We start from the raw sequence: 19044 nt of genomic DNA on the forward strand, positions 1-19044 counted from the left end.
CAAGACGTCTCAGACCGACCGACTTCAAAACATCCTCGAGAGGGAAGGTGAGCAGCCGGTAGTTATGCATGTGGGTACAAATGACGTGGGTAAGAAGAGAAGGAGGTTAGTATAGAGCAATGTGAGTATAGAGAACATGGTTGGAAGCTGAAAAGCAGGACTTGTAGGGTGGTTGTTTCTGGGTTGTTTCCAGTGCCTCGTGTTGGTGAGGGTAGGAACAGGGACATAGGGGATCTGAATGTTACACAAAAAAGCTGGAGAAACTCAGCGGGTGCAGCAGCATCTATGGAGCGAAGGAAATAGGCAACGTTTCGGGCCGAAACCCTTCTTCAGACTGATCGAAACCCTTCTTCAGATAACCAAGCTGACCTCCCGGTGGCTCAGCACTTCAACTCCCCCTCCCACTCCGTCTCCGACCTCTCTGTCCTGGGTCTCCTCCATGGCCACAGCGAGCAGCACCGGAAATTGGAGGAACAGCACCTCATATTCCGTTTGGGGAGTCTGCATCCCGGGGGCATGAACATCGAATTCTCCCAATTTTGTTAGTCCTTGCTGTCTCCTCCCCCTCCTCAGCCCCCCTGCTGTCTCCTCCCATCCCCCAGCCTTCGGGCTCCTCCTCCTCCTTTTCCCTTTCTTGTCCCCGCCCACCCCCGTCCCCGATCAGTGTGAAGAAGGGTTTCGGCCCGAAACGTTGCCTATTTCCTTCGCTCCATAGATGCTGCTGCACCCGCTGAGTTTCTCCAGCTTTTTTGTGTAACCTTCGATTCTCCAGCATCTGCAGTTCCCTCTTAAACATAGGGGATCTGAATGTTTGGCTGAGGAGTTAGACATTAGACAACAGACAAAAGACAATAGGTGCAGGAGTAGGCCATTCGGCCCTCCGAGCCAACACCGCCATTCAATGTGGCTGATCATCCACAATCAGTACCCCGTTCCTGCCTTCTCCCCATATCCCCTGACTCCGCTATCTTTAAGAGCCCTATCTAGCTCTCTCTTGAAAGTATCCAGAGAACCGGCCTCCACTGAGACAGAGAATTCCACAGACTCACCACTCTCTGTGAGAAAATGTGTTTCTCATCTTGGTTCTAAATGGCTGACCCCTTATTCTTAATCTGTGGCCCTTGGTTCTGGATTCCCCCAACATCGGGAACATGTTTCCTGCTTCAAGCATGTCCAAACCCTTAATAATCTTATATGTTTCAATAAGACCCCTCTCATCCTTCTAAATTCCAGAGTAAACCAGCCGCTCCATTCTCTCAGCATATGACAGTCCCGCCATCCCAGGAATTAACCTTGTGAACCTACGCTGCACTCCCTCAATAGCAAGAATGTCCTTCCTCAAATTTGGAGACCAAAACTGCACACAATACTTCAGGTGTGGTCTCACTAGGGCCCTGTACAACTACAGAAGATGTTCCTTTGCTCCTATACTCAACTCCTCCTGTTATGAAGGACAACATGCCATTCGCTTTCTTCACTGCCTGCTGTACCTGCATGCTTACTTTCAGTGACTGATGAACAACGACCCCCAGATCCCGTTGTACTCCCCCTTTTCCCAACTTGACACCATTTAGATAATAATCTTCCTGTTTTTGCTACCAAAGTGGATAACCTAACATTTATCCACATTAAACTGCATCTGCCATGCATCTGCCCACTCACCCAACCTGTCCAAGTCACCCTGCATTCTCATCGCATACTCCTCACAGTTCACACTGCCACCCAGCTTTGTGTCACCGGCAAATTTGCCAATGGTACTTTCGGAGAAGATCCCACTTGCTCCCTTTGCCAAACACCTGCATCACTAAGGCACATTTTAACAGGATGCACTATGAGCCTCGGCCAAGGGCGTTACAATTAGCGGCATAACCAAGTTCTCAGACCGCTGGCATCAATCCTTGAACAGAGGCGAAGGACACATCACAACCAGAGGCAGAAGGACACATCACAACCATCCACGCTGATGAGGTAAAAGATTAACCAATTTTTGTCCCCGCTGACATCCCATCAATCTCACCCGCACAACATCAATTTGACATCAACCCTCCCATGCTGAGCGAGGTAAAAGAAGTAATGAGGAAGGCAAGAACAGCCTCTGCACCAGGCCCTAATGGTGTACCGTATTGTGTCTATAAGAATGCCCCAGATATCCTGAAATTCCTCTGGAGCAACATGAGGGTTGTGTGGGAAAAGCAAGTCATCCCCAAAGCCTGGCGAAGAGCGGGGGGAGTCCTGATCCCAAAAGAAAAAAAAAATTTCCACCATCGAACAGTTTCGGCAAATAAACCTTCTTAACATAGAGGGCAAGATCTTTTTCAGTGTGGTGGCGAAAAGACTTACAAAGTATCTGAAACAAAACCATTTCATTGATACGTCAATCCAAAAGGCTGGCATAGCAGGCTTCTCGGGATGCCTTGAACATACCAGCATCATATGGCATCAAATCCAGACTGCTAAGAAAGAACGAAAGAACCTGCATGTCTTGTTCCTCGATCTGGCCAACGCCTAGGGATCAGTTCCTCATTCGCTATTGTGGACTGCTTTTGAATTATTTCAGGTGCCTGCAATAATAACAAATCTGGTAAAAAAACTACTTCCAGGATCTGCAATTTTGTCTCACAACATCAGACTTTACCACAGCGTGGCAGCCACTGGAAGTAGGCATCATGGCGGGGTGCACCATCTCCCCATTGACCTTCACTATGGCAATGGAGCTCATTATCAGAGCATTAAAATGGGTTATGGGAGGAAAACGGCTACAGTGTGGTCAGCGATTGCCACCTATACGAGCCTATATGGACGATATAAGAACACTAACAACTATCCCCTGCACCAAGAGACTTCTGGAAAAATTTCACCAAACATCACATGGGCAAGGATAAAGATGAAACCCAGCAAGTGCAGAAGCATCTCCATTGTCAAAGGTCAAGTCAAGGATCAACGATTTCATGTTGACGGAATACATGTTCCAACTGTTTCAGAAATGCCAGTGAAGAGTTTGGGCCGATGGTATGATGCAAAGCTCAAGGACACTGAGCTGTTTGAACAACTCAAAAAGGATAACATCACGCACATAGCTCACATCAACAAGACCTTGCTGCCAGGAAAACTCAAGCTGGGGTACTTCCAATTTGGCATACTACCAAGAATCATGAGGCCTTTAACTATGTATGAAATCCCCATCAACAAAGTGGAAAAGCTGGAAAGAATGATCAGCACACATGTGAAACAGTGGCTTGGACTTCCACGATGTTTAAGTGCTGTCGGACTGTACAGGAATCGCAAATTGGAATTACCCATTGCAGGACTTGTGGAAGAGTTCAAATGCACTAAAGCAAGGTTGGTCATGACCCTCACTGAATCTGAAGATACTGTTATTCGAACAGTGGCCCCCCGTGTGGCAATGGGGAGGAAGTGGGCCCCATCTGAAGCCGTTCAGAGTGCTAAGTCTGCTCTTCATTTCCGGGATATGGTTGGCCAAGCCCAACACGGGAGAGCTGGGCTTGGGCTCGTCCCAAAAGCTCCTCAACGGCACAAGGCAACATCAGTGCAGAAGAGACGGCTCGTGGTGGAGGAGGTGAGAAGACGGGAGGAGGCAGAGCGACACACCAAGGCCGTCTCAATGGCCAAGCAGGGCCAATGGACTAACTGGGAGAGCCTGGAAAAGAGGAAACTCAGCTGGCGTGACATCTGGGGCAAATGGAAGGATCTCGGCTACGTTTTGTCATCAGAGCCACTTATGACGTCCTACCCTCATCCCAGAACCTGAAGCAGTGGTTCGGAGAAGACCCCGCTGGCTCCCTTTGCCAAGCACCTGCATCACTAAGGCACATTTTAACAGGATGCACTATGAGCCTCGGCCAAGGGCGTTATACTTGGCGGCATAACCAAGTTCTCAGACAGTTGGCATCAATCCTTGAACAGAGGCGAACGACCACAAATGCTTCCCCACAAACATCGGCAGGAAATGTCCACTTAACAACATTTGTACCAGCAGGCCAACCTCCAGAGCACCAGATAACATCAATGGATGCAAGCATTCTGCAGCCTGCTCGGGATTGGAAAATGGAAGTGGACTTAGAAAAAAGGCTTGTGTTTCCCCCAGACATTGTGGCTACAACACTCCGGCCAGACATGGTCCTGTGGTCCACAACAGCCAAGTTGGCATACGTTGTGGAATTGACAGTTCCATGGAAAGATGGTGTTGAAGAAGCTTATGAGAGGAAAAAGACTAAGTACTCTGAACTGGCAACTGAAGCTTCCCAGAATGGCTGGAAGACCAAGATGTTCCCTGTCGAAATGGGATGCAGGGGATTTGTTGCTACATCTATGACCAGGCTATTAAAGAAAATGGGGGTGAGGGGTCACTCCCTCCAACAAGCAATTAAGTCATTATCAAATTCTGCAGAAAAATCCAGCAATTGGATTTGTATCAAAAGGAGAGACAACAATTGGGCAGCAAGATGAAGACAGGAGGGTATGGAATTGAGGGGGGTGTAACTGGGACGCCAGGTATCACCGTTGAGCCCTCTGGAGATGTTGTGGGCTTATCAATGAAACGTCAAAGAAGGAGGGTGCCCACCTGATGACCCCGATGACGTACCTACCCTACCTTTCATCACTCCAATCATACTGCAAATAACAAGAGTGCCGACTTATTACAGGGATTGAAACATCAAGTCCTATTAGCTCTACTGTAATCCCTTCATCTAAATCATTAACATATATTGTAAATAGCTGCGGTCCTATCACCGAGCCTTGCGGTACCTCACTAGTCACTGCCTGCCATTCTGAAAGGGACCTTTTCTTTGCTTCCTGTCTGCCAACCAATTTTCTCGCCCTGTCAGAACTCTACCGCCAATACCATGTGCCCTAATTTTGCCCACTAATCTCCTGTGTGCGACCATTGGTGCAGGGGCAGGGATTTGGCTTTCTAGATCACTGGGATCTCTTCTGGGGCAGGGGTGACCTGTACAAAAGGGACGGGTTGCCCCTTAATTGGAAGAGGATCGACATTCTGGCAGGCAGGTTTGCCAGTGCTACACGGGTGGGTTTAAACTAAACAGTGGGGGGTGGAATCAACAACATGGAACCGTAACCATGCAGTTAATGGGAAAGAGAGTGTAGGAAAGGTCATGTCTAAACTAACAGGGCAGGGGGATGGATACCAATGCAAGGAGACAGAGGGCCATAGAAGGAGGACAGAAGCAAAAGGCAGAAGGGAGATAAGAAAAACTAACCAGAGAGCTTTGTGCCTTAATGTGACGAGCACGCGAAATAAGGTGGATGAATTGTGTGCACAGTTAGTAGTTATGGGTAACGATATAGTTAGAATTACAGAGACATGGCGCCAGGGTGACCAAGGCAGGGAGCTTAACATGCAGGCGTATTCGATATTCAGGAAGGATAGACAGAAAGGAAGAGGAGGTGGGGTGACATTACTGGTTAAAGAGGAGATGAATGCAATAGCAATGATAGACATTAACTTGGATGCTGTAGAATAGGTATGGGTAGAACTGCGGAATAGCCAAGGGCAGAAAATGCTTGTTGGAGTTGTATACAGACCACCAAGCAGCAGTACGGAGGTTGGGGTAGCAGGAAATTAGGGATGCGTGTAGCAAAGGTACAGCGGTTATCATGGGTGACTTTAATCTACATATAGATTGGGCCAACCAAATTGGTAACAGTGCAGAGGAGGAGGATTTCCTGGAATGTATACGGGATGGGTTTTTAAACCAATATGTAGAAGAACTGACTAGAGGGCAGGCCATCCTAGACTGGGTATTGTGTAATGAGGAAGGATTAGTTAGTGATCTTGTTGTGCAAAGCCCCTTGGACAACAGTGACCATAATATGGCGGATTTCTGCATTAGGATGGAGAGTGACACAGTTAATTCAAAGATGAGGGTTCTGAACTTGAATAAAAGAGACTGAAGGTATGAGACGGGAATTGGCGAGGATAGACGGGCAAATTATACTTAAAGGGCTGACAGTGGAGATGCAAAGACAAAGATTTAAAGACCGCGTGGATGAACTCTAAAAATTGTTCATCCCTGTCTGGCGAAAAAATAAAACTGGGAATGCGGCTCAACCGTGGCTGACAAGGGAAGTCAAGGACAGTGTTAAATCCAAGGAAGAGGCATATAAATTGGCCAGAAGAAGCGGCAAACCAGAGGACTGGGAGAAATGTAGAACTCAACAGAGGAGGCAAATGGGTTAATTAAGAGGGGGAAAAATAGCATGAAAGAAAGCTTGTGGGGAATATAAAAACTGACTGTAAAAGTCTCTGCAGGTATGTGAAAAGGAAAAGATTGGTGAAGACGAATGTAGGTCCCTTACGGTCAGAGGCAGGTGATTTAGGAAATGGAAGAACGAGTACTTTGCTTCTGTCTTCACTAAGGAAGCCACAAACAATCTCCAGGAAATACTAGGGGACCGAGGATCTAGTGGAGGGAGGAACTGAAAGGAATCTACATTAGTCAGAAAATGGTGTTAGGTAAACTGTTGGGACTGAAGGCAGATAAATCCCCAGGGCCTGATGGTCTGCATCCCAGAGTACACAAGGAGGTGGCCCAAGAAATTGTGGATGCATTGGTGATCATTTTCCAATGTTCTCTCAACTCTGGATCAGTTCCTGTGGACTGGTGGGTAGCCAATGTTACTCAACTTTTTTAAGAAAGGAGGGAGAGAGAAAACGGGGAATTATAGACCACTTTGCTTTACATCGGTAGTGGGGAAGATGCTTTAGTTGATTATTAAAGATGTTATAGCAGCGCATTTGGAAAGCAGAGATGGGATCGGTCAAAGTCAGCATGGATTTATGAATGGGAAATCATGCTTGACTAATCTTTTGGAATTTTTTGAGGATGTAACAAGTAGAATGGATAAGGGAGAGCCAGTGGATGTAGTGTAGCTGGACTTTCAAAAAGCCTTTGACAAGTTGCCACACAAGAGATTAGTGTGCAAAATTAGAGCACATGGTATTAGGGGTCGCATATTGACATGGATAGAGAACTGGTTGGCAGACAGGAAGCCAAGAGTAGGAATTAACGGGTCCTTTTCTCAATGGCAGGCAGTGACTAGTGGGGTGCTGCAAGGATCGGTACTGGGACCCCAGTAGTTTACAATATATATTAATGATTTAGATGAGGGAATTAAATGTAACATCTCTAAGTTTGCAGATGACACAAAGCTGGATGGCAGTGTGAGCTGCGAGGAGGATGCTATGAGGCTGCAGGGTGACTTGGATAGGCTGGGTGAGTGGGTAGATGCATGGCTGATGCTGTATAGTGTGGATAAATGTGAGGTTATCCACTTTGGTGGCAAGAACAGGAAGGCAGATTATTATTTGAATGGTGTCTGATTAGGAGAAGGGGGGGTGCAACGAGACCTGGGTGTACTTACATCAGTCACTGAAAGTAAGCATGCAGGTAAGCAGCAGGCAGTGAAGAAAGCTAATGGCATGTTGGCCTTCATTGCAAGGATTTGAGTTTAGGAGCAAGGAGGTCCTTCTGCCGTTGTACAGGGCTGTGGTTAGACCGCACCTGGAGTATTATGTACAATTTTGGTCTCCTAATTTGAGGAAGGACATTATTGCTATTGAGGGAGTGCATCGTAGATTCACCAGGTTAATTCCCGGGATGGTGGGACTGATGTATGATGAAAGAATGGGCTTGTATTCGCAGGAATTTAGAGGGATGAGGGGGAATATTATAGAAACATATTAAATTCTTAAGAGGATTGAACAGGGTAGATGCAGGAAAAAATATCCTGATGTTCGGAGAGTCCAGAACCAGGGGTCACAGTTTAAAAATAAAGGGTAGGCCATTCTGGACTGAGAGAAGGAAAAACATTTTCACCCAGAGAGTTGTGAATCTGTAGAATTCTCTGCCACAGAAGGCAGTGGAGGCCAATTCACTGGATGATTTCAAGAGAAAGTTAGATTTAGCTCTTAGGGCTAAGGGAATCAAGAGATTCAATTTAATTCAATTCAATTGAATAAACTTTATTTATCCGTTAGGAACTTCATTTGTGCAGCACATCAGTACGTGTACAGTTCACATACCCAGCAACACAACACAATATACCACACACATCACATACCAGCAGTCCAACAGTGGTCAGTAGGTAAAACTTGCAAAGCATAATACATGAAGAATAGGCAATAAAAACATTAAAATAATGTTAAAAATATATATATTTTAATAAATGAATAAAAAATTAAATAGATCAACTATTCATGTCTAATGGATGTAGGCACAAAACTGAACATGGCTCTCTTAGTCCTGAATGTGAGTGACCTGTATCTCTGGCCTGAGGGTAGAAGACTGTTTGGATATGGGGGGGGAAAGCCGCAATGGGGTACTGTTTTTGTATGATCAGCCATGCTCGTATATACGGTGCTGGCTCGAAGGGCCAAATGACCTACTCCTGCACCTATTTTCTACGTTTCTATTATGGATAGTTTGTCTAGTGAGGCTATATCTGTGGAACTGTGGAAGAAGAAAGGGATGATGATCTTGTTAGGAGTGTACTACAGACCCCCAAATCATCAACAGGAATTAGAAGAGCAAATATGCCAGGAGACTGCAGGCAGCTGCAAGTCTAATACGGTTGTCGTAGTAGGGTATTTATGTTTCCCAATGTTGACTGGGAATGTCATAGTGCGAAAGGTTTAGATCAGGTGCGATTTGTCAAATGTGTTCAGGAGAGTTTCCTCCGGCAATAAGTAGAGGGCCCCACATGGGAGAGGGAAATGCTTGATCGAATCTTGGAAAATTGGGAGGGACAGGTGGATGAAGTGTGGATGAGCCTTTTGGGAAAAGCGACCACTGTTCAATTAGGTTTAAGATAGTTATGGATAGAGACAGAGCAGGCCCTGGAATTTAAATTCTAAATTCTAAATTGGGGCACGGCCAACTTTGAAGGTATGAGACAGGAATTTGTTAAAGTTGACTGGAGCAGATAGTTTGAAGGAAAAGGAACGTAGGGGAAATAGGATGTTTTTTAAAGTGTGCTGAAAAGAGTTCAGAGACATCGTCCCTGTTAGAGTGAAGGGCAAGGCAGGAAGCATAAGGAAGCTTGGGTGATGAGGGAAATAGAGATTCTGGTCAAGAGTAAGAAGGCATGGGGCAGGTATAAACAGCTGGGATCAATTGTATCCCTGGAGGAGTTCAGGAATTATGCTTAAAAAAGGAGCAAGCTTAAAAAAAGAAATACAAGAGGACAAGTGGGCAGGAGCTAACTCTGGCAGATAGCATTATTAGTGTAGTTGTCTCATGACCGAGGTACAGTGAAAAGCTTTTTGTTGGGTGCTAATCAGTCAGCAGAAAAACAACGCATGATTACAATCAATCCATTTACAGTGTATATAAGGGAATAACGTTTAGCTAAGGGAATAACGTTTAGCTAAGGGAATTGTTTATTTATTTATTTGTTTATTTGTTCCGAACAAGTAAAGACATAAATAGGAATAAATAACAACAACAAAATTGAAATAGTCAAACAATTGGACATTCCAGGCAATATTTGCAAAGCAATGAAAAGCATAAAGCAACATTTAAATGTCCAACACTTTTTCTATACAAGCTCGAAAAGGAGTGAGAAGAAGAATAACTTATTTAATCTCACCCCTTCTCCCTAAACCCTTCTTCCATATTTAATAATTAATGAATTAATAATAATAATACCCCAGACAATTTTTAGAGATGCATACAGACATATATATACATACAACTGATATACACATACAAGTAATATGTATGAAGTAACCAAAAAACATAAATAAATAATAAATAAAATAATAATAAACATTAACCCCTGTTTGTCAACAATCCCCTTCATCCCTGTACCTTGTGAAAAAAAGTTTTTTGTATGTCATTTTGAACTGGTTCATATTTGGACATTGCTTTAATTCCACATTCAAACTGTTCCACAATCCTACTCCACAGACCGAAATACAAAACGTTTTTCTGGTCGTGTGGACTCTTTGTACCTTAAAATTAAATAGTCTTCTTAAATTATAACCCCCCACTCGCTCATTGAATAATTTTTGTATATTCGGAATAATGTTTAGATAAGGGAATAACGTTGGGATTATGGATAATCCAAAGAGATTTTATAAGTACATAAAGAGAAAAAGGGTAACCGGAGAGAGAGTGGGACCCCTCAGGAATCAAAGTGGTCAACAATGCGTGGAGCCACAGGAGATGGGCAAGGTCCTAAAAGAGTACTTCTCTGTTTTTTCAGTGGAGAAAGACATGATGGCTGGGGAACTTGGGGCAGTTAATGGAAGTGTTTTGACAGCAGACAGTATAACGGTCAAAAAGGTCCCGACGTGTATGAAGGAAGACAAATCCCCAGGGTTTGATCAGATATATCTGAGGACACTGTGAGAAGCCAGAGAGAAAATTGCAGGTGCCTGGCTGAGATTTACGAGTCGTCATTAAGTATAGGAGAGGTGCCGGAAAACCGGAGGGTGACAAATGTTGCACGTCAAGAAGGGCTGCAGGGAAAAGGCTGGGAATTACAGGCCAGTGAGCTTAACATCTGTGGTCAGAAAGTTACGAAAGGGTTTTCTGAGGGATAAGATATACATGCATTTAGCTGGACAAGGGCTGATTAGGGATAGTCAGCATGATTTAGTACATGGGAGGTCCTGTCTCACAAATCTGATTGCGTTTTTTTGTTGATGTGACAAATAAGGATGATGGGAGCAGAGGTGTACACATTGTATGTATGGATTTCAGCAGAACATTCAATAAGGTTCCACATGGTAGGCTGCTCTAGAAGGTTAGAGCGCATTGCATCTAACGGTAACTGAATAGATAGGTGTAAGGCTCAGGATTTGGTGCTGAGTTCATTGCTATTTTTCACCTATATCAATGATTTGGGTGAGAACGTACATCAGATGATTAGCAAGTTTGCAGATGACACAAACGTAGGTAGTATTGTTGATAGTGAATTTGGTTGTCAAAAATTGAAGCTGGATCTTGATCAGTTGGGCAGGTGGGCTGAGGAATGGTGGATGGAATTTAATACAGAGAAATATGAGGTGTTGCATTTCGGGAAGTCCAACATGGGCAGGACCTACACAGTGAATGGTAGAGCTCTGGGGAGTGTTGTAGAGCAGAGAGATCTCGGAGTGCTGGTACACAGTCCTTGAAAGTGACGTCGCAGGTAGATCGGATCGGATGATTAAAAAGGCTTTTGGCATTTTGGCCTTCATCAGTGGGAGTATTGAGTATAGAAGTTGGAGGGGGGGGGTCATGTTGCAGTTGGTCCACATTTAGAGTATTGCGCTCAGTTTTAGGCACCATATTATAGGAAAGATGTTGTCAATACAATACAATACAATACAATACGGTTTTATTCGTCACATTGCACATAAAGTGCAAGTGAAATGAATTTGCCAGCAGCGGTACAATGAGAAAGAACACACAAAAACACAATAAAAATTTAACACAAACATCCACCACAGCATTCATCGCTGTGGTGGAAGGCACAAAAATTGGCCAGTCCTCCTCCATTTCCCCCTGTGGTCAGGACCACAACCTTCCGCAGTCGCCGCTGCAGGCGTCCAGATGAATGAAAGTCAAGGTAAGTCCTGAATCGGTGCCTCCCCCACCGGAGACCGCGGCTTCAGGCTGGTGAAGGCCGCAGGCCGGCGGTCGATGATTTAAAGTTCGTGCAGCAGCCAGAAGCACCGCAGACTGCAGGGCCGGCAGTCGAAGTTGAAGCTCCCCTCCAGGGATCCCCAGCGAGGGACCCCGTTCCCGATGGTAAGTCCATGCCGCACCCGCAGTAGAAGTAGGCCACGGGCCGGCAGTCGTAGTGGAAGCTTCTTCTTCCCCCGGGTCCCCAACGAGGGATCCCGGGCTGCAGACGTCATGCCAGCTGCAGCTGTGCAGACCGTGGCTTCAGGCTGCCGCGGTCCAACGAAACGGAGCGCTCCCCTCCGGTGAGCCCCAGCGAGGGCTCGCCCGCTCCACGCCGAGGGTCCACGCTGCGCCCGCCGCTGAGGCCCCGGGCGCATCTCCAGGAAAGGCCGCACCGATCCTTGCTGTTAGGCCACGGGGGAGGCGACCTGGAAAAAGTCGCCTCTCCATGGAGAAGGTGACCAAAACGATTTCCCCCTTACGCCCCCACACCACCCCCCCCACAAAACGCACAAAGAAATATTAAAAACATATTTAAACACACTAAAAAAAATTAAAAAGTTGAAATAAACTGACACGCTGCTGGCAGGGCGCCGACCTATACTCTCAGGTAGTCAAGGTAGAAATGGTGAAGAGATTCATGAGAATGTCACCAGGACTCAAGGGCCTGAGCTATAGGAAGCCGTTGAGCAGCCTAGGACTCTGTTCCTTGGAGCACAGGTGGATGAGGGGTGATCTTATCAAAGTGTACAAAATCATGAGAGGAATAGATCAGGTAAACGCACAGTCTCTTGCCCAGAGTAGGGGAAATTGATAACCAAAGGATATAGGTTTAAGATGAGGGAAGAAGGATTTAATAGGAACCCGAGAGGTAACTTTTCTTACACAAAGTATGATGGTTATATGGAACGAGCTGCCGGAGGAGGTTGGTGAGGCAGGTACTATGATAATTTTTAAGAAACTAGATGTACATGAATAGACAGGTATATGAATAGGGTAGATTTAGAGGGATATGACCCAAACACAGGAAGGTGGAACTAATGTAGATGGGACATGTTGGTTGGTGTGGGCATGTTGGGCCGGTGGGGGCTGTTTCCACACTGTTTGACTCTACGACATTAGTGAAAAGAAAGAAAGCACAAACAGATTGCAGGAAATCTCTGAAAGCAGGTTTCCATCTATCAGTTGGGTCAATGCCTAGATCTGGTTTGCATTCTCCATCCTTCAATGGACTGCAATAGTTTAAGATGGAGGCATATCATGATTTGGTTTATGAAAGTAAAGTAAAAATAAATGAATTTTGAATTCAAGATAGAAAAGTTCTGGATTAGATTAAGGGAGAAGCAATCAGCTTTTATATCATCAACTGCTCGACTTTTCCAAAAAATCCTATATATGTTGTTACTGGATGCTGAGATTTAGATGCAATGTGCTGTCATTAAATTCAAATGGTTTGGACTCCTGGAGATTATTGGCCTATTTTGGGTTGAATTACAGCAAGGTTATGTAATGGCTCTTTAGTCCCTATGGAATTAAACTGGAACACATCCGGTAAGCGGATCGAACTCCATACGAAGCACAAGCAGTTACACTATAATTTCCCCCGTCCTCCTCGAGGGAACAGCTAACACATCAATTCCTTTTAATGATACAAATTTGAGCCAAATTTTTAATGCTACATTTAGGTAACACTGAACATCTGATAATGTCTGCCATCGCTGCTTGCAATTAAAAACTAAATTTTGTTGGGTATCATTTTTTCACATGATTCAGTTATTTCAAAAGTAAAGAAACTACCCTGTTGGATTCTGTTTGATATGGAGTCTATTAGGGCCCCACACTGATCATATCACGTCCATAATGATATAGGAGAATATTATGAAGCTCAAGACCGAGGAAACCAAAGCTGCAGTCATTAAAATTGCATGATCAAGAGACCAGAAATGTCAGAATCCATAGATTTAACAGAAAGTCTGAGGATGGTGATAAGTTTAGGAAAAGACAAAGCAATAATTTGAAAATAAGCGAGAAGTACAGTACTGAAGCATTACTGGAAAATGAGCTGGTGCAGGTCTCAGTAAGCTCAGGGCTGCTGAGCAAGTGGGACAGCGCAATTTAGAATATGAGCCACCGAAATGTGGATGAATTAGTTTGCATAAAGTGGAAGATAGAAAGACAACCAGGACATCATAGGACCAGTCACATGCAGGTAATAAAGCCAAATCTGAGAATTTCAGCAGCGGAAACTTGGGGGCTTGGGTACAGTAAAAGGTAAAAATTGATCAAAGAAAATATATCATTAGAAACTCAAGGCTGATTACAGCAAATTCCATATAAATCCATTGAGCCTCAGACAAAAGTCAAGGAAAGAAGAAAGGTTGATGACTAAAAAGGAACATAGTTTGTTAAAATTTAGATACAGGTGATTTCTGCTTATTCCATCCAAGCCAAGCAGTGTGATAAATCAGATATGGTGGCAGGGTAAAAAGTGATAGAAATGAGGTAGAGCGGGCTGATGCCAGCATATAAATAGGATCTGACATGTTTTAGGATGATGTCAATGAAAAATGGGAAGAATCAAGTATATAGACCCCTAGGGGGGAAACTGAGGTAACAGCACAGCAGTGGGAAGAAAAATCATTGCAGCAAATTCTCTGACATATGGACAGCCAAGATTGGAAACAAAGGAGGTGGAAGACTCCAACCAGGCAATGAGAGATATTACAATTCTGATGACATGGTAGATTATGTCTAAGGCTACAAGCAGGTCAGTAAGAATGAGGCAGAATAGTTGACCACATTTCCTTAGGATGCCATGTGATTTTGATTAATACAAGATAATAAATTGTACGGAAATTGTGCAACATATTTGTCAAATGGTGCCAAGGCTGTGGAGGAGTCTGTATGAAATCTAGATGGTTTAGCATGTGCAATTTTTAAAGCACAATTCTAACTGTGGCTTATTTAGTGGTACATATAGTTCGAATATAACCTTCCTGTTCTTGTATTCTATGCCTCGACTTATAAAGGAAAGGTGCATTTTGTATGCTTTTTGCCAGAGATGCTGCCTGTTAATCCAGCATTTTGTGTTTATGTTTTTTTTAAACTACCTTATTTATCTCTCCTACTAATTTTAGGTATCTGTGGACAAAGGTCTCTGTATTCCTCTCCACATCCTTCCATGGTCAATTGCTTTGCTGACCCTTGCCGAAATAGATTACCTCACTACAAAATTAACCAGCCCATCAATATCCTCCTGTGACATAATGCTTTCTTCTCCACTATTAAATCACATTGTTATTTAGTCTATCAACTGCAAACTTCTTTATGTGTAGGAAAGAACTGTAGATGCTGGTTTAAATCAAATGTAGACACAAAATGTTGGAGTAGCTCAGCGGGACAGGCAGCATCTCTGGAGAGAAGGAATGGGTGATGTTTTGGGTCGAGACCCTTCTTCAGACTGGTGTCAGGGGAGTGGGTAGGACAAAGATAGAATGTAGTTGGAGACAGAAAGACTGGTTGGAGAACTGGGAGGGGGGAGGGGGTGGAGTGAGAGGGAACGCATGGGGTGTTTGTAATTGGGAAGTCAATGTGTTTTGTATTGAATTCTGTATTTACTTTGTGTACTAGTCATGTCTCTACTATTTATTTCATTCCCCTTACATGTTTTTCCTCTACCTGCTAAATTTTTGTAAGGTGTCCTTGAGACTCTTGAAAGGCGCCCATAAATAACATTTATTATTATTATTATAATGTTCATACCGCTGGGGTGTCAGCTACCCAAGTGAAATATGAGGTGCTGTTCCTCCAATTTACCCTGGCGCTCATTCTGACAATGGAGGAGACCCAGGACAGAAAGGTCAGATTGGGAATGGGAGGTGGAGTTAAAGTGCTGAACAACCGGGAGATCAGGTGGGTTAAGGTAGACTGAGCAGAGGTGTTCAGCGAAACGATCGCCGAGCCTGCGCTTGGTCTTGCCGAGGTACAGAAGTTGACGCCTGGAACAGCGGATACAGTAGATGAGGTTGGAGGAGATGCAAGTGAACCTCTGCCTCGCCTGAAAAGATTGTTGGGGTCCTTGAATGGAGATAAGGAGGGAGGTAAAGGGACAGATGTTGCATCTCCTGCAGTTGCAGGGGAAAGGATCTGGGGAAGGGGTGGTTTGGGTGGGAAGGGACAAGTTGACCATGGAGTTGCGGAGGGAACGGTCTCTGCCGAAAGCAGAAAGGGGTGGAGATGGGAAGACGTGGCCAGTAGTGGGATCTCGTTGGAGGTGGCGAAAGTTTTGGAGGATTATGTGCTGTATAATTCTTCATGCAAATTTTCTAGCAAACTTCTTTATCACGTCCCTTTATCAGGGCAGAGGAGGCCAAATTACTAGATGCATTTAAGAGAGAGTTAGATGGTGCTCTAGGGGCTAGTGGAATCATGGGATATGGGGAGAAAGCAGGCACGGGTTATTGATTGGAGACGATCAGCCATGATCACAATGAATGGCGTTGCTGGCTCGAAGGGCCGAATGGCCTCCTCCTGCACCTATTTTCTATGTTTCTATGCCCCCTTACATTTCATTAGAGTATATTACAAACAGCACCATCTCATTGCAAATAAAGAACACGTCAGCAATTAACCGTTACTTTTTGCTTCTGAGCAGTTTTGAAACTAATTTCCCCTCTCCTATGGATCCCATGAGCATTTACTTTATTGATGAACCTGCTACATAAAACTTGCTGAAAATTGGGTCCCTCAGCAACCTTTCTTTTCACCTTCTTTAAAAAAATTCAAAGTAGACAGATATGACCTTCCCTTAGCAAATCCACGCTGACTGTTCCTGATTAAATTTTTTTTTCTTTTTTGTGTTTAGTTTATTGTCACGTGTACCGAGGTACAGTGAAAAGCTTTTGTTTTGTGAAACCCAGTCAGCGGAAAGACAATACATGATTATAATCGATCCATTTACAGTGTATAGATACATGATAAGGGAATACTGTTTAGTGCAAGGTAAAGTCAGCAAAATCGGAACAAGGATAGTCTGAGAGTCAGCAATGAAGTAGATAGTAATTCAGCACTGCTCTCTGATGTGGTAGAATGATTCAGTTGCCTGATCACAGCTGGGAAGAAACTGTCTCTGCATCTGGAGTTGTGTGTTTTCATCTGATTATCTGAGGGGAGAGGGGAGAAGAGGGAGTGGCCAGGGTGCAACTCGTCCTTGATTATGCTGCTGGGCTTGCCGAGGCAGCGTGAAGTATAAATGGAGTTAATGGTTTGTGTGATGATCGGGGTGCGCATGTTATTCCCCTTCAGATTTGATCCCAATAATTTATACATTCCCCTAAATCAACCCAAATACCCAATGTAGATAGTATAAATCTTCAATGTAGTACAATGTAGATAGTATAAATCAACCCAAATACCCAATGTAGATAGAACGCTGCACCACAGAGAGCATCCTAACATATGGCATCTCTGTGTAGGATCTCAGCTGCACGGAGGCAGAGGAGAGCTCTTCAGCGCGTCGTCCACAGAGCGCATCTACCACACACGGTGCCTCAGGAAGGCCGTCAGCATCCATAAAGACTCCTCACACCCTTGTAATTGACTGTTCGAACTACTTCCCTCCGGCAGACGTTACAAGGCCTTTTACGCCCGCACCTCCAGACTCAGGAACAGCTTAATTCCCAGAGCTATAACGGCTCTGAACCGGCCCCGCTGAGTGCCCCCCACCCCCCTGGACTGTCTCCCTCGGATGGTCACGTCGCACAGACACATCTGCACTTTAGTCTGTTTGAACTGTTTTGACTATTTTACTGTTGTAATGTTCTTTTTACAAACCATGTTCCCGGGTATCTAAATCTAAATTTTATTATGTTTTTAAGTTATGACATCGGATAGAAGCTGCATACCAAATCTCGTTACGCTTAGGTGCAATGACAATAAAATATTATTATTATTATTATTATGTAATTACTTGGTAACATTCCCTGGGCAATAACTGTACTGTTGCCGTCAACATCTTTCAATGCAAGTATATAAATTTGGTGTAGGAAAGAACTGCAGATGCTGGTTTAAATCGAAGGTAGATACAAAATGCTGGAGTAACTCAGCAGTACCTCTGGAGAGAAGGAATGGATGACGTTTCGGGTCGAGACCCTTCTTCAGACTGAAGGGTCTCAACCCAAAACGCCTGAGTTACTCCAGCATTTTGTGTCTACGTTCATTATAAATCTGAAAGCAGTGTTAACATTACAGGTTTGGTAGGAACAAGATTTAATTGGCATATTTCAATGGGAAATTCAGAAATGAAGATGACACATCATCCAGAACTGTCAACAACATAGTTCTATCAAAGAAAGAGACTACCAAGCGAATACAGGAAGAGACCTAAATACATTTATATAGCCTCCTTCACCATATGTGTCCATATGACAATTAACTCGACTAAACTTGAATGAAAATACAATACTTCCAATGACTCCTGGCCTATGATGTTAACATTCCGGATAGCACCGAGAACCTTGTCCATGCATCCAGGGCAAAGAGAAGCCTTGTGAAATCCATCTGCCTGTCCCTTCACAAACTCCTGCCCCATCTGTGGAGGAGACTGCACTTCCCGCATTGGCCTCATCGGTCACCCCAGAGCCTACAAATCAGGAGTGGATGCAAATCTTCGTCCATCCCAAGGGATTGCCCAAATCAGAAGGACCTGCATATGTATTTATCCAGATACAGCTGTGTGCTGTGTATTTAAAGTCGAGCACCAGGAACATTCCCCAGTTCGTGCCCTCCTGCCCTGACAGCTGGTTGAGGGGCCAAGTTTATGATGGGAACAGACCCTTTGACTGTTGCCGGCCAGTGGATACAGCTCCTGTTTTCCTGTCAGCACCAAATTCAAAATAAAGAGGCACTTACAGACACACAGCTCGACCACATAGGCGTAGTAAGACCAAAGCACAACCAGGGTGATGATGAGCACCGGTATCCAAGCCAACACCCGCTGGCAGCACAAGAGTCCTCGCGATATCGCCATTTTCCCAGCCGGCCGATCGGCCGGTGCCGACAACACTGTCTCACGGACCCCGCCGTACGATGCGGCCCGCTCGGCTCCCTCCGCCCTCCGCCACAGCGCCGGCCCACTCGGCTCCCTCCGCCACAGTGTCGGTCCACTCGGCTCCCTCCGCCACAGTGTCGGCTCCACTCGGCTCCAGCGCCGGCCCACTCGGCTCCCTCCGCCACAGCGCCGGCCCACTCGGCTCCAGCGCCGGCCCACTCGGCTCCAGCGCCGGCCCACTCGGCTCCAGCGCCGGCCCACTCGGCTCTTTCCGGAAAGCTGCGGCCTGCTTCGGTTGTTCAGCAACAGCCGCCTCTACCGCTATTTCCACATTAGAGT

The 19044-nt window shown here is 45.0% G+C and overlaps 1 protein-coding gene across 1 annotated transcript in view; it reads right to left on the reverse strand.

The window, feature by feature from the left end:
* LOC129702368 (palmitoyltransferase ZDHHC15B-like) overlaps positions 1-18785 on the reverse strand; it is a 71509-nt gene extending 52724 nt beyond the window's left edge. The window contains 1 exon segment of the mRNA XM_055644138.1: positions 18567-18785. Within this exon segment, the coding sequence (XP_055500113.1) occupies positions 18567-18684 (118 nt within the window). The 5' untranslated portion in view covers positions 18685-18785.
* Between the last annotated feature and the right edge of the window lie 259 nt (positions 18786-19044).

The sequence above is a fragment of the Leucoraja erinacea genome, chromosome 12 (assembly GCF_028641065.1).
Source record: "Leucoraja erinacea ecotype New England chromosome 12, Leri_hhj_1, whole genome shotgun sequence".
Classification (NCBI taxonomy): Eukaryota; Metazoa; Chordata; class Chondrichthyes; order Rajiformes; family Rajidae; genus Leucoraja; species Leucoraja erinaceus.